At 40.1% G+C, this 15939-nt stretch overlaps 1 protein-coding gene across 14 annotated transcripts in view; it reads right to left on the bottom strand.

Annotated features, from left to right (window-relative positions):
* The window catches only part of PROM1 (prominin 1), a 61453-nt gene that overhangs the window by 24347 nt on the left and 21167 nt on the right, over positions 1 to 15939 (bottom strand). For 9 of the 14 annotated variants that reach the window (XM_072037751.1, XM_038178567.2, XM_072037755.1 and 6 more), the window contains exons 4-7: positions 12422 to 12448; positions 10611 to 10816; positions 4156 to 4276; positions 1672 to 1735 (exon numbers count right to left, since the gene is read on the bottom strand). In XM_072037751.1, coding sequence (XP_071893852.1) covers positions 1672 to 1735; positions 4156 to 4276; positions 10611 to 10816; positions 12422 to 12448 — 418 coding nt within the window. The remainder of the gene's footprint in view (positions 1 to 1671; positions 1736 to 4155; positions 4277 to 10610; positions 10817 to 12421; positions 12449 to 15939) is intronic. The other 5 variants (XM_072037754.1, XM_038178570.2, XM_038178575.2 and 2 more) reach the window with 2 other exon arrangements.

Raw genomic sequence — 15939 nt, 5'->3', positions numbered from 1 at the left:
ACCAATGAATCTTAGTTCAGCAGAAATGAGAATGGGAGTGTGTGGAAGACAGACAAGTGCAAGAGCAGAGATTGGTGAAGCATCTTAACACAACATATCCTGTAGGTGGCTGCTGGGTCTTCTCCATTTTCAGGTTACAGTAAACAGCTTTTTTGGCTTTTGCTCTCGATGATATGGGAATACTGAGTGGTACAGAAGCATCCATTACTGTCAAGACTGCTGTCATTTCTAGCTTGGGATGAGCTTTTTATCAAGCAGAAAAGACTTTTCAGCATTTCCTTAGGGTGGGCAAACTGAACTCATCTACATTTCTCTCGAGGTTTATGCTGCTGTTGATTCCCTTCGAATGAAACCCTTTTGTCCCCAGGTATCACACACTTAATTCTGGTATCCCAGCACTATACAAAAAAATAAAAGCTATCTTTATTTATTGATGAGCACTCTGATCACAGAACCAGCTATGTTCCTGTTAACTAACGCATTAAACAGGCATTGAGAGTAAATAAATATTTAATTGGAATTTTCAGTTTGGAGTGCCTGGGAAGCTACAAGCTAGTATTTGAATTGCAGATGTCAATTTATTTTTAAATTATTATTATTTTTTTTAAAGACTTAAACATGTCACACAGCTTTTTAGACTAGAGTGTTCTTGGCTAGAGTTAATTAGGGAGATGTGCAACTACCACTTCGGCTACCACCTTCAGTATGCTTTAGTAGCCTTTCACAGCAGAGACACTTTGACCTGAAGGTATGCCAAGCTGCCTGCATTGAAAACTATTTTTAAAATGCACTTTAAACCTACACTGAAGGATAGATTCTAGGAATGATAAATCAATACATTTGCTTCCAGCAGTCCTGTTTAAAATTAGTTTGGGTATTTTAGTATTGCATTTCAGTCTGAAACGCAGACCTGTACCCAAGCTGCCATGTTTATTAACACATGCTAACAATATGTACTGAATTCTAATCTGTACTGAATATGATCACCCTTTTCTATTATCACTGTTTTTGGAAAGTAATGCTTAAGTTCTAAAAAACATCAGAGGTTTGGTTGTTTCTGTTTATTGAGGCATATAAAAAGGTGATGCTGTGTATCATGACTGCACTGAAGGAGAAGGTGAAGCAGTTGTATGTCAAGTTTTATCTCTCGCTCTTCAACTGCTCATCCTGAAATGCCAAATACACTAAGCAGCTTTGGGAAGAAGATAAACGCATATCTCAACTTCTAGCTGAGTAGAGGACAAAGCATAACAACAAAAATAAACAAATGCAGAGATCTATCAGTCATTGTAACTCTGGCAACAGCTAGCAGCTCTCCTCTTTCACATTTGGCTCCACAGTCAAAAAAAGAGGAATAATACTCTAAAAAAGCATTAGGTATTAGTGGTTACTGAACTATAAAAAGGAAAATAAAATCTTAGTCTGACTTACTGTATAAGTGATTTAACAAAAGAATTATTTCAGAAAATAATGTGCATTACAGCAGTTCCAAGACAATTTATATGAAAAGAATCTTAGGTTTTAGCCTCATTTACGATTAAGAACAGTAATTATGTTTGCAAACTATATTCTTACAACTAAAATTTCACTTTGCATTATGAACTGTTTACATTATCTTATTGAAGGCTTTAAATACACATCACTAACCCCCTTTAAATCAAAAGTACTTACTATTTAGGTCAGAGAGTGCTTTATCCTTGGTTGTGTTGTACTGGCTCACCAAGTAGTCAATTTGCTGAAAAAAGATAATATGGAAAACTATTAAAGTAATTGGAAAAAAAAGTAATGTTTTCAAATGAGTCAGAAATTGCCACAGTGAAACAATCCAAATATTTGTGCAAACCTCCCAAATCCTAGAGCTCTGTTTTCAGTTAACTAAATATTTTAAAACCCTGCTTAGCAGAAGTGCACATAAAAAAGATGCGGTTAATCGGGAAATCTACGTAACTGGAACATCTCTGGGGAAAAAGATTCAGCTTAAAAGTGTTAAGTACCAGGAACGGTGGCCATATGAAGGTTTCAAGTCAGGCAGGCACGGTAAGTTTGTGCATGTCTTCACCTCTCTTATTTGATTTTTCTAGTGAAAAAGAAAATTTCTCTGGAAATGAGAGACATGCAACAAATTGATGGGATGGTAGCCTTGAAGAAAATTCACAGTCCTGACTGGCTTTTACCTGGGCAGCTTCTCAGAGCTTCTCTTACAGAAAGGAGCTGGTCATTCTGCCTTAATGCAAATGTTTTTCATTATCCACAAATGGATTTGGCCCAGTCTCAAGCTTTCAGTGGAGTAAAGAAAAAAAAAAAGACACAAACAAAACACCACCCACAAAACAACCCACACATCATACAGCAGTGCATGTAATTAAACAACAAAGTATCACACAGGCTTTTTTTTCACCAAAGGAGAAAAAAAATCTTAGCGAGAAGGCTTTAGTTTTTTAAGTGGGACAGCATTAGGCTGGGCTGCTTTCCTAAGCTAACTCGAGAACTAAAATTTTGGAGGTCTACAAGTTTTACATCATCTCCAGCAATGTCACAGACAAAATGTGATTCAGTGTAACTACCAGTGGTATCACTCAGTACTCATGCAGTCTGCTAATCTTTCAGGCAAGAACTCTTTACACGTGACTTCATTTTTCAAATCCTCTTACGTTATACACCTCCTAATCATGAGGCAAGGACATCAGTTAGGATTTCAGAGTTTTATAGCCAATGAATTGAATTCCACAACCTTTTCAGCAAACTGCAGTCCTTCTCTTTTCCTCAAGAAATTCTTACGTGTACTTATCTATACATGATACCATTGTACCTTGTCTGTCAAAATGACTTATGAGATATATCTGATGATTACATAATTAAGTGCTATCAAGTCTAAGAAAGAAAAATTAGTAATCCCACATATTAACTAAAAACCTGCTACATATCTGAGACTGACAAACTCCTGGCATGAATGTTCAAGTCCTGACACTTAAATTCAATAATTCAGGTGTTTTTATTAACTTTTAAGCTAGTGTCTATTTTTTTCTCTATTAAGATAGCTTCTTCTGTGTAACAAGACTGTCTACGCTCACATTTCCTGACACGGGCACTAATCACTCTGTGAAGAAAAGACCAGTGGGTTCTGAGGCAACTAGGTTACATCTTTGAGTGCAAACCTTCCTTTGGCAGCTCCAGGCTCAAGAAAGACCCTCTGTCTCAAGAGAGATGTGAGATGTGACCTCTGCTCCCTGCCACATACCTGCATCGCCCTACTGTCACACCACTACGCACAAATTAATAATTGTATACAGAACAACTCCAGATATGGAAAAATTTAAATGTCACTCCTCAGATGTCTCCTGTTCTCATGTAGTCCTGCCAGCAGAGAAGCAGCTCGTGGGGTATGGAAGCCCAGAATTACTGTAATTGGGATGCTCCCACAGCCACAGTGTGAATACCAGCTATTTCAAATTTAACAGCCACATGGAAGAAAAATGGATATACTAGTAAATTAAATAAAGGCAAGATGCTACAGCTGTAGGACATTTTTCCTCCCAAAACATAAAGAATTGAAATTTGTATAGGGGGAAGTTTACAAGTCTAAACATTTATTTTATTCTTTTAGTGCAAAAAGCTACTGCTTTTGCAACGTCAAGGGAAGCTTGACAGCAGAAAGGAGATAAACTTTTCAATACGGCACAGTACCACATTGATTTAAAGAAAAAAAACAGTCAAAAATAATTCTGGAATAAAGTTACCACAGTTCATCCCCAGAGCACACATGCCCAAAAGACAAGCAAACAGGAAACAACAAAGAATCCAAACTTTCATGTAATACATTTTTTTTATTAATGTGTGTTGCTTTTAAAATCACATTTTGTCAAGGATTTCACCTGCTAGCAGTCTATACTAGTTCAGTGAGAGGAAAAGAGGTTCACTGAACAAGCATCACTCTAATAGCCTCCAGCAGTCCAGCTCAAAAATTGCTCACAGAATGTTTGCTCCCAAACATTAACAGTTATGTGAAAACTTCTTACCTCGCATCATTTACTCCGTGAGACTGACACACAAAGAACAGACACCACACTGCAGGTGTAATTTATACCCGACAGAAAGAAACAATAATTATACTTCTTCCCTCCCACCCTCATTTCCCATAAAGAAAAAATTCTTTACCGCTGGAGTGTCGTTTAGGAAAACTTTCAGATCTTTAAAATTACTGTTAACCAGTTTCTTTGCTCCTCGGACTTGACTAGTTAAGTGTTGGTTGGCAGCATATGCACAAAGTACTCCAATGCTACAAAAAATACAGTTAACAGATATTTATTACCGTGAATGCCCATTATGACATTTTAAAACAGAATAAATATACAGGAAAAAAAAAAAATCAAAATAATGGTCTCCCTATGTTTACATCAGCTTTTTCTTGCTATAAAGTTCTCATATCCACCACTCGGTGGAGTAGAGGAATTAGCCTTAAGGGCAGATATGGTACTACTAACTCAAATATAGAAAGGGTAAAGCAATGTTAACCCGAAGTCTCAAGAAGTTTTTAATTTATAGCCACTTACCATTTGCATTGATACTGTCAGAAACTGAGAAAGTGTGCATAGCCTAGGTAAATTGTATGAGACTTATAAATGTTGCACTTCCACAAGTACCATTAATGCTGACATAGCTACAAGCAAATGTTCATAAAATAGCTACGAAAAAGAATATTTTACATTTGGAAACTTCAGCAATTTTTACTCCTAATGGCCCTATTTATTTACATAATTACATACATCTTTTAAAAGGACATGAATAGACCCTATTAACTCTAAATATATATATATAAACATTTCCTGATGATAAAACAAGAGGTGGAAAGCAAGCTGCTATATATATATATATATATATATAAATAATTAGCACTGCTGCTAATTATTTCCTATTTGATCATTCCCACTGTAAAATCCTAACCATAACACAATAGATTTGCACAAACATTAAGTAAAAAGGCAATTAAAAATCCCATGAGAGGCTCCAAAAGCTTTCTTAGCATACATAATACTTAGGGGTTTAGTCTAGTTTATATGTAAAATAAACAGAAGGATGAATTTTGGTTTTAAATGTCTCATATCCACAACAGCTATCCTGCCAGTTGGAAAGGCATCTTCTGCAGTCACAGGCAGCAGAAGATGAATACAGCAGCCTGAAGTAGGAGTGCAGTGGTTACAGGCTGAATACAAACCCACTCGATGGCTTTAGCACTAACTTGGGGTGGGCTTTAACTGGCGGACAGCACGGAACCCCTCAGCGCAGGCATGGCACACCCCCAGAGGGGCAGCACTGCTGCATCACAGGCTTTTCTGGACAGCATGTTTGTTCAGTCTCTTAGCTTGCACTGCAGTGTGACAGCTCAATCCTAGCGATTAGAGAGGCAGGATCATGAGAAAAACACATGATGGACATCCCAGTGACAGAAGGGAGTCACTAACACCAATGGCACTGTACTCCTCCAAAACCAACAAACTTCATGTGCTGGCATCAAGAAGACCTAATATTTTTAAATAGGTCTTACAGAAAATCCATACTAAGCTCCCTAATGGGCAAAGTTAAGAAAAAGTAAGAACAGTTCTTCATCCAAAGAACTTGTGTTCAAAGGAAGCCGTAACATTGAGCCGTAACTCAAATGAGAAGGGGATGGTGGAGAGTAAATGAGTACCTAGAACAACGTGATGCATAAATCCTGGCAAGACAGGATCAAACACACTGATAAGGCTCATCTCCTCACTTTATCCGTGATCCAAACTCAAAACTTTATCTTGCTTTTCCTATTTTAGCTTTTCCTGGCAAGGTAGAGGTTTGTTCTCCCAGCAAGGCCGCTCTCAAGTGCAAGAACTTTTGCTGTGCTGACAAACACTCAGAAGGCAAATTCAGGTTTCAGAGCATGATGCAGGAAGAGATGGCACGGCTACGCGCAGGCAAGACGGCTGCTGTCTGTTAGAATTCCTTCACTGATGTTTCTCTCAAGATCCACAAGAAAAATTCAGAACAGGCTGACAGAGTCTGACATAAAGGGAGAGCTTCCCATACCCCAGTTTCACAGCTCTGACCTTAAAGCTGGCTATCAGCTCTCCTCTGAGAAGTCACTAACCAAGCGCCACCGACATTCACCTGACTACTTAACTAACAGCAAGTGGCACCGTTATATTTCCAACAGGGCCAAACACTCCAGCAGCCTTTAGTTACCACCCGTGGAAAGTGAATTTAGGAAGCGTAAAATGCCGTGAAACCGAGCAACTTGCAGCGTAAGCAGAAGAAACAGCAGCAAGCGCTCTGCAGTGCGGACACACACCATTTATCATTTCTCTTCATTCTCCAGGGATGGCAATTGTCTCAAAAACGTTCTAGAAAGATAGTCAAAGATGGTTTTCCCCTTTATTTTTCCTCTCCCCCAGATCTGAAGAAAAACGACCTGAAGCTATCAGGAAAAGTAAACATTTGTGTATCGCTCTGCGGTCCGGGTTTATAATGTCATCTTTGTTCTTCGGCCAGGCAGCGTTTTTATGCCTTTTCACTGTTATGCTCGCAGACCAGAAAGGTCAATTTCAAGCTAACAAAACAGTACTTTGTGAGATTTGAGCACGATCATTTTTCTCTTCAGTCTCCTACATAGAAGGAGTGGGAGGACACCAGACGGGGGAGATGCTTTAAATAACTAAACAACTGTAACTAAACAAATACCCAACATGGGAGAGGAAAAATCTATCTGCGCTATAACTGAACCTTGAGTCAACATTCAATAAGCAGCTACAAGGAGAAAGGCATAAAGCAGCAATAAAGCGGACATGCCTTTCCTACAGCAGATTAGAGAATTGTTTGAGCAGGCTCCTTGGGAGTCAGACCTTCCGCGATCAGCCTCTTGTCAGGTGTCACCAGGGGACATAAGTTACTAACCCAGTTGTTGGGGAAACCAAGCTTTTTCTTTAGCCGTGCCTGCTCAAAAACTTTCAAGTCACAGAATAGGAACACTGGGCTGATTTACATCTTGGGTAAGTGCCACCTTCCTCGCTACTAAAACTGAATGCAAGGAAATAATGGGGAGAGGTTTCTGTACCAACCTGCTCCCCAATTCTGTCGATTAACGTTGATTTCTGGGTTCTGAGCAATGTGAATGACCAATCCCACAAAGCCCAGAGACCTTTGATGAAGCCCAAAAAAGGTACTTGTCGAGGTACCAAATACCACCTCCATTCCTTTGGACTTAGCTTCCCCTAGCACATCAGACGTGACAGCATCCATGACTTCAAAAAGAACTTACACTACCACCACCTCTCTTCGAAGGACAGAAAAGGGACCATCTACCAGCCAAACCACTTTCTACGACTAGTGTATTTGGTATCGGTACCAATAGCTTGTCTTTATGAGGTAGAGAAATTAATGCAATTACACTCTTTCCCTCAGAAAATGTGTTTGCCTAAGCTTGCTGACTATTAGGAAATAAAATTAAATAGCAAACCTGTTCCTAAACAATCAGTTAACCTCTGGAAAACAAAGCACATAATTGCTTTAATTTAATAAATTTGGAATATGACACCTATTCAGTCATCGATGTAGTAAATTACTTCTATATCCTGTGCTTTTTAGCAACAGAATCCTACTTTGTATGACAATATCCATACATGAAAACCAAATTACCAAAAGAATAGCACGTATTTCTGACTCGAACTACCAAAAGAGGTATTTCAAATGCAGAATGCTTCTACTGGAGAATGACACATGTAAGTTTATTTACTTCAAGATAACCAACCGTATACATAATCATGACTTCTGACTTGCCTCTCTTCCTTGAGGAAACCCCACTTCAGAAAGTACACCTTGCCTTCAGAAAGCAGATGCCAGCTTTTTGTTTGCTTTATTTTAAAGAAGAGCTGGCATCTTTGCCCTTCCTTTACAAAACTTCTCAGTAGTCTTAAAACCTCATCCTAACAACCAAAGCACTGTCAGTGGAAAAGTGAGAAGAAATAATGTTCCTCGTGAATAAAATCTACTAGCTGAAATTTCCTCAATATCTACATTAACAGCATGCACAGGGCAGTATGAACTTGCACACTGACTCATAAAAAAGACTTCTTCATGTTTCCAGTATTCAGGAGTTGTTGCCTGTAAATACATCAACTATCGCGAGCTCAGTGTTCAGCATCTTTCCCCTACTCATACTCTCCTACCATGCATTTGACCTGACCTCACCAGCTAAGGAAAGACAGTTTGGATCTGTCTTCCAGACCAAAGACTGAAAAAATAAAGAGGAAAAAAAGAAGAAAAAAAAAGAAAAAAAAATGGCTCCTGCTTCCTGTTGTTCTTCTGTGCTTTGATCCTTTGAATGAGAGAATCCCAGCATGGCTGGCACTGCAAGAGAGAGGGAATGGAGAGGAAGATGCAGCCAATACATTTGGGCAGTACATCCTGAACAAGCCCATGCCCTAGAAACCCCTCTCTTTCCCTCCAGCAACTGTCCACGTGTTCATTCCACCGTGGGTCCTTTAAAGCAGAGCTCCACTGGTGGAGGTGTGATTTCAGAGCACCACGAGGGATGGCTCCCTTCCTAAACACATCTCTGGGATAAATATTTCAAAGGGAGATCTCCAACGCTGCATGAACTTCATATTCGAACGAGAGGACACATCTTAGTGATTTCATGGCACAGCTTGATGTAGCAGTAGCAGTGGAGATTATTTAAGCTCTTGTTCCTTTGGTTATGTCTGCAAGTAGCCATAAGCATTTGACTTGCACAGGACTGAACTCTTTTGTATTAATGTTACAGCTTATGCACAAAGCCATGGCACAGCTCTTGAGATGTGTGGCTTTGGGAAAAACAGGTAAATCTTCCAACTAAGCTGAAACTGCAACTTGGGGGAAAAGTAGAAAATACATCCACGTGGAGAGGGTAGGGAGGGAACGGCTACCAACAAGTCCTTTTGTCTTTCAGAACAATGGCAAGGAAGCTGACGTGGTTTTAAATAGATCCAGGCATGGCATCTTCTCTTCCCTTGCTAAAGAAGATCTAGGAAGGGCATCAGCCTCCTGCTTTGTGCAGGTGTGTAGTGGAAATCTGAGGACTAGACCTGCCTCAGCTGGGCTGGGGTCAGTGATATTACCTGTGTAAAGCCTGTCTTGCCTTGCGCAGCACTCACAGCATTAGAGACTTAGCTGGGGAGTCGTATGGGATTATCTCTGTCTGTGGAAACCTGCAAGCAGAGCTCAGGCCAAGCCCTCCCTTAGGGTAGGCATCTCATACTCCTGATGTCTGATACAGAAGAAAAAAACCAAGGATGAGTTAAAGGAGCAGCTTCCCTAGTCCTGGAAAGCGTGTTACTGGGGATCGCCGATCACCCATTCGTGACATGGGGAGATGCAGTTGCTATCCTGGGTGTGCTTAACAGGAATAACTGGCAGCAAATGTTGGAGAGACTGACAGGGAGATTCAGCTGACAGGCAGCAGCCCTCAGGCATCATAACCAGAATACAGTGTCCCGAGACATGACACAAAGACATCCCTGCAGCTCCAGCATGCTGGTAGGTAACTCGTAACATTTTCTTTGAGGCACCACTGCACTAAGAAGAACTCTCCTCCTGTCATCATGGCAAGGGTGTATTTACCTCCTGCTTCACCTGCTACCTACCCTTTGGCTTACTGGTTTTCAGAATACGTAAGTGTCATGGATTTTAGTGATGCCCGGGAGAAAAGAGAAAGATCCAATACTTGATATCAGCCAGGTCTACATTCGAGCATGAGGAAGGCCTTAATTCAGCATAACAGACAGCAGTAAAATGAAAAAGAAGTCAAGGTTACAGTGAAGTGACAGGTTATGCCCCACCTGACTAAACAGCCACAAAGTACAAAACAAAGACTTGATGTTTTTTTCGGATAAAATCACAAAAAAAAAAAAAGGCAGGTGAAAAAAAAATGAAGCTAAATGATTTAAAAAAAAAAAAAAAAAAAAAAGCAAACAATGTATTTTGAAAGCATCTACAGGGAAAAGTCTGGACAGCAGCCCCTCATCACCCATTATCAGCTCCTAAGGTTAATAGGATTAAAATGTCTCCAAACTCAGGCGTTTTACAGTGAGTACACGCATGGCTTAAACAACTCAATCAGTGCCCAAAAGAAAACCCGTTAATCTGAACTTATAAAACAACCTAGAGGTCAACAAATACTAAATAAGATCACAGTTGCTTTTCTCACCACTACTACATGACCAAGAACAAAACTGTAGGATGTACCTCAGGGTCTCTATGGGATGGCAATTGGACATAGGACACAGGATCTGCTGTTCAGGAGTTCAAGGTAACATTCTGCTATTGCCACTTGAAGACTGGCAAAAGCCTCGTTTGTCAAATTCAAGCTTTTTTTTTTTTTAACGTTTCATATCTACATTCCTCTCAAGTGAATACATAATGACCTGAGGATATCAATGGCAGCAGCACTTTTATAATGCAGTCACATTTTCTTTAATAAGCAGTAATGTTATTTAATCTAATGAAATTACTTCTGCACCTGTAGGCTAACACAGTAACATTATAATGTCATATGACACTGCAAAATTAGTGCTATACCAAGCTTTGCATTGTGCTATTCCACTTGCCTTATTATTAAAGAAGCAACAAAAAGAAATGTTGCAAAACAGCTCCTCTGACAGTCAGCATTTTTCTTCTGTCTTTGATGCATTTCCCCACCACAGTTGTCACAGCAACGACACATACAGAAGCAAAGTCCCACAAGAGGCAGTAACAAAATAAATAGCAATCCCAAGGCTGCGGAGACTATAAAACCGATTTCATAGTAGATGGCCTGTAATTCAGACAAAAATAGTGGTAATAGCAGGTATCACACAGTAACTGCAATCAATACAGAGCAAATTAATAAAAAGTAAACTAAAGGCTAAACCATCTACTGAGTTACTGAGGTTATGGACCTGGTGTTTTTGTCAATCATCGACAGCTTTTCCAACAAAAGTATACATGACATTGCAGACACCGATAGCTAACACTTGGTTAACTAGACTATTAAGGAGGAAAGCTACAGGAATGAATTTGAAGGGAGAAATATGCTCACATGAAATGAATGCAAATCAATTCCACTGAAATAGGTTAAAAACGAACACATTTGCTTTCCTGGACCACAACTCTAGTGTTTCTCACATCTGTTTCCAAGAAGCCTCCATAGATGTCAGCAAGACTGCCTAGATCAACACTTCGTTTGGCGGAGGGAGGGCACTTTGTTCTCTTTTTTAATCAGTTACGAGTGGCAAGACTCATATTAACAGCAAAGGGAAGTACTGCACTGGGTGACAGATCGCAGTAGCAGAGCTTTCTGCAAACTGTAGAAGAAAAAATTGCTTAGGGACTGAAAACCATAAAGGAGTGGATTTTAGGCTCTCTCAGGTAAAGACATTTATTCTGGTGCCAAGCAGCTAAACAGCAGCAACTAAAAGGGTGCTTTCAAAGCCTGGAAGGAATGAAAGGGAAGCGTGCAATGCAATACCCTAACTAGCTTTCACGCTGGAAGCAGTGCAAGCGCTTGAGGTCTGTGAAGCTGGGCCAGGCAGCCCTGGCACAGCAGCATGCAGGGCGATGTGGGTTCCAGGGGGCAAGCTGCGAGCCCTGCATGCTGCGAGCTCTGCTGCAGATACAAACCAGCACGCCCAGACCCCGAGCAGGCAGGCAGGTGTCCCTGTGCAGAGCTAGGCAGCGCGGTGTGAACATGCTCCAGTTGTTTCTCTTGCCTAATAAATCTCTCCTCTCTTAGTTTCTGCAATTTTAGGAGAACTGATTATCACACCAGTACTTTGAATCCTCTTGTTTTACAGATCTGCCAGCGCTGGGGCAGGTTGGCAGTACAAGGATAAAAGTGGGGCTGCGTATTGTCCTGCAAAAGAAGTTGCAATTTCTCACAAGCTATCTATCATGCTCCACTTCCAGCTTTACTGATGCCCTTCCTCACAGTCCCTAATTACCAACTGATCCAAATACAGCGACCATTACCATTAGCAGAGTTGCAAATTTCTGACCTAATTACCAATTCTAGGATGAAATCTAGTTTTTGTGTTGTTGTTCTTTTTTTGGTTTTGTTTTTGTTTTTTTAATCGTCATTATTAATAACTGCCAGTTAACTGCTGAAATCCCTTCTGATGAGTACAAACTAGATGCTTGGAAGAAGAATTTGGCTTTTGTTTGGAAAAAATTATAAACTGACCCACAAAAACATTCTCATTCTCTTTTGTAATTAGCTGAACACTTCAGAGATTATTCTACAATGTACATTTTAAAATATGTTAGATGGAAAAAAATACTTAAAACAAGACAAAAACCAGCTACAGATGTTTTAATAGGAGTAGTGCGTATCGACGTTGTTAGTTTTTTGTGAAAGCTGCACATCTACCAGATAACACATTACCTGGAGAGTCAGGACAACATTTTCTGGCTGTGGAAGTCAAAACAAATGGAGAGTGTGTATAATACACAGGCAGCATGCACAAAAACAAATTGAGTAGTGAATAATTAACCACGATCAAAACAATTAACAACACAGAAACAATAATAAAAAATTACCAAAGTAGAATAATGTATAGAAGCACCATTAAATAATCACAGAAAAGAATTTACAATAAAATATAGAGGCAGATCATTTCTGGTTTCCTTTGCAAGTAAACAAAGGAATCTAGGTTTTGTCCAACACATCTCAGAGCAACACAGACTGGTTATTTCCGTACCAAACATCTGTTTCCTGTAATTCCCAGCAAATCTCATGGAAGAGTAGGCCAGGGATTGCGTTACTTTGTGGTTTAATGATTTCTTCAGAAATTCCACCTGCCATAACTGATCTGTGATATTCCTGACTAACATTTTCTTTTCAGTGCTGATTTTATTTTGGCAGGAGAGCAGCAGTTTCAGTAGTGGTTTTGGGACCCTAACAGATTACACAGAAAATTCACCCTTACTTTCAACTAATTACGGAGACGTTTATTTTAAATTATGCAGAGGTAAAAAAGAACAGGCATTTGGGAAGGACTAAGGAAATGTATTTAACAGATCCCTAATTCACTTCTCATCCATATTTCAAAAAAACCCTGAAAGCTAAATATTCAAGGACAGGATTTTCCGACAAACCTGATTTCCCCTTTGTTTTCACAATGAAAATTGTAGTTCTTGTATTTTTCCTATTCATGTCCACATGCCAAGCTCACACCTGTTAATGCAATCCCTTTTGTCATCAGCAGAATAGAAAAGTGGACTAGCTAAAACAGCAAGACCCCTCAACCCAAAGGCTGCTGTGTGAGAATCAGAAATGTTCTCAAGTTTTGGGGAAATTTTTTATCAGCATCACACACATCTTTATGAAACCTCTGCTGTACGATGTGTTTAAAACTGAAAATTGTATTTGGTATCTTATTTCTAATGGGAGGAAAACAAATGCTTATAGTCCCTTAAAAATATGGTACTGAGTAGGATTTTGAACCTTTTAAGCAAGAACACCTCCCAGCAGAACTGAAGCCATTGCAGCAGCAGCATGCTGGCTCTGTGTGAGCACACAGCAGCTGTGCTCAGCTGTTAGGTTATCCTGGCAGATCCGTGTCCCTGCCAGGGGATGGTAAGGCATCCGCGGTAAGAATCCAGCTGGGAACACGGGGACACACAGCACAGAACTGGGAAGGGCCTCCTGGGTCACTAACACATTCTACAAATAGCTTGACATAAAAAAAAAAAAAAGATTGGGAGGAATGACAGAAATTTAACAGGATAAATGGATAAATGGCAGAAGCTGTTCTTGCTACTGCTTGGTGCACTGATGAGTCTTCTTATAACATGCATTTATACATGGCCTGTTTCTGTGCCTCTGCTTCTGTGATAACACCATCTTTTGCCCAAATAGCAGTTTTCTCTTCATATATATTTATAAGGAGTAAAGATATCTCTTATCAGTGCGTTTCCTAAGCTAAGCAAACTCTTCCAGTCTCCTCTGAAGACCTATGTGTTTCCCAGATCATCCCAATAAGGATGAGCCCATCGTAGTCTGAGTTCATTCTTCCTGAATTTGAGCAATAAAAACCAGAGGCAGTATTTCCTATTACTTACACCCTTCAGTGATGTTCATGTTTCCCTATCCCTATTGGAAGCTCGTCCAGAGGTACATATCCACAGCCATGCGTACCTCTTCACAGCTACCTCTCTCTGATGCTTCTGTCTCCTGAGGGACTCTCTATTTACCCTGATTTAACTTCTCAAATTTGTTTCAAAGTTTCAGGTCAGAATTAGGACCTACATCTAATGGCCTAAACCCGTTTTAGTTCTTAAGCACACCTGATATTGTGTTTGTCACCCTATAATCACACCATTTTACCAACTGCTTTCATCACAGAGAACTCCAGCTGTTATTAGGCTCAAATTTCTCACAACTTACATAGTAGTTACTTAACACTATACTGATGCTCATGTATAACAACTTATGGTCTAACGTTTTGTCCAAAGACTCTGCCAACCAAGTCCACCTTATGCTCCTCGCAAGGAGTGCAGGCACCGTCTGTGGTGCACCACTACACAAAGCCCCACCAAACAAGCCCATGGAATTGGCTAGAGTTGCTTGATGTACGAGAACAACAGCCATACACTCAGATGTCATGCAGAGTATATCAAACCACTGGAGTAATAGGCTTGCTGTCATAAAGACGTGGAAGCACCAGGTCTTCTCACTTCAAGTTTTTCTTCTGTGTTCAGTTTTGTGTCCCTCAATACAAGAAGAACATTGAGGCCCTGGACCGTGTCTAGAGAAGGGCTACGAAGTTGGTGAAGGGCCTTGAATGCAAGTCCTATGAGGAGCAGCTGAGGGAACTAGGGTTGTTTAGTCTGGAGAAGAGGAGGCTCAGGGGAGACCTTATTGCTCTCTCCAACTACCTGAAAGGAAGGTGTGGGGAGTTGGGGGTCAGCCTCTTCCCAAATATAACTAGTTATAGGACCAGAGGGAATAGCCTCAAGTTGTGCCAGGGGAGGTTCAGGTTGGAAATGAGGAGACATTTCTTCTCAGAAAGAGCAGTCAGGCCTTGGAACGGGTTGCCCAGGGAGGTGGTGGCATCACCATCTCTGAGGGTGTTTAAGGAAAGGTTGGACCTGGTGCTTAGGGACATGGTATAGTGTGTGATACTGGTAGGAGGGTGATGGTTGGAGCAGATGATCTTGAAGGTCTTTTCCAACCTTAATGATTCTATGATTCAAATCCCAAGATCATTCAGCTCACCTGATTCAAGGCAATAGTTTAGTGCCTGTGTGCCAAGTTCTACACTCATCTACCTGACAGGCACAAGATCCTTTAAGTAAATGGGTCACACAAAGTTCATTGTGTGGTCCCAGTTAAGATTCCTACTGCAGGGACTCAACCAGTGATGCTGCTTCAAAGACGGGTTGCTGTCCTTGAGACCAGCCTAAAATCAGATCCAAGTTATGTTGTACCTCCTCTTGCTACCAGATATCCTAAGAATTTCAGCTGTTACAAGAAAACCACAAACCTAAAGAGAGAATGGAGAATATACTTGATGTGATTACCATACCACATAAACTATAATATAATTTATCAGTAGACTGTGGAAACTTTCTGAGGACAATAGCTGAAACTAACATGAAAACTGAGCAGTAATAGCTTTCTCTTAAGCATTTTTAAATAAAAAACGTATTCTTCAATACAAGGGTTTTCAATCTTTGCACAATAAGCAGCACAATCACATTACAGCTGGAACTTATAAGGGAGCCCTAATTATGTGTAGTATTTTTACACTGACTTATGAAATTTCCTTTGTGACATTTTGAAAAGTTTTGCTCCCACATTATATAAGAAACCATCAGTCTTGTTATTCTCAAATTTCACTCTTGCATCCTGTTGTTCTAGCTTTAAAATACTACTTAATATTTTAGAAATAAAACTGA

The sequence above is a fragment of the Anas platyrhynchos genome, chromosome 4, assembly GCF_047663525.1.
Source record: "Anas platyrhynchos isolate ZD024472 breed Pekin duck chromosome 4, IASCAAS_PekinDuck_T2T, whole genome shotgun sequence".
NCBI classification, from domain to species: Eukaryota; Metazoa; Chordata; class Aves; order Anseriformes; family Anatidae; genus Anas; species Anas platyrhynchos.
The sequence above is the reverse complement of the archived record's forward strand: the minus strand, read 5'-3'. Positions and strand labels throughout refer to the sequence as shown.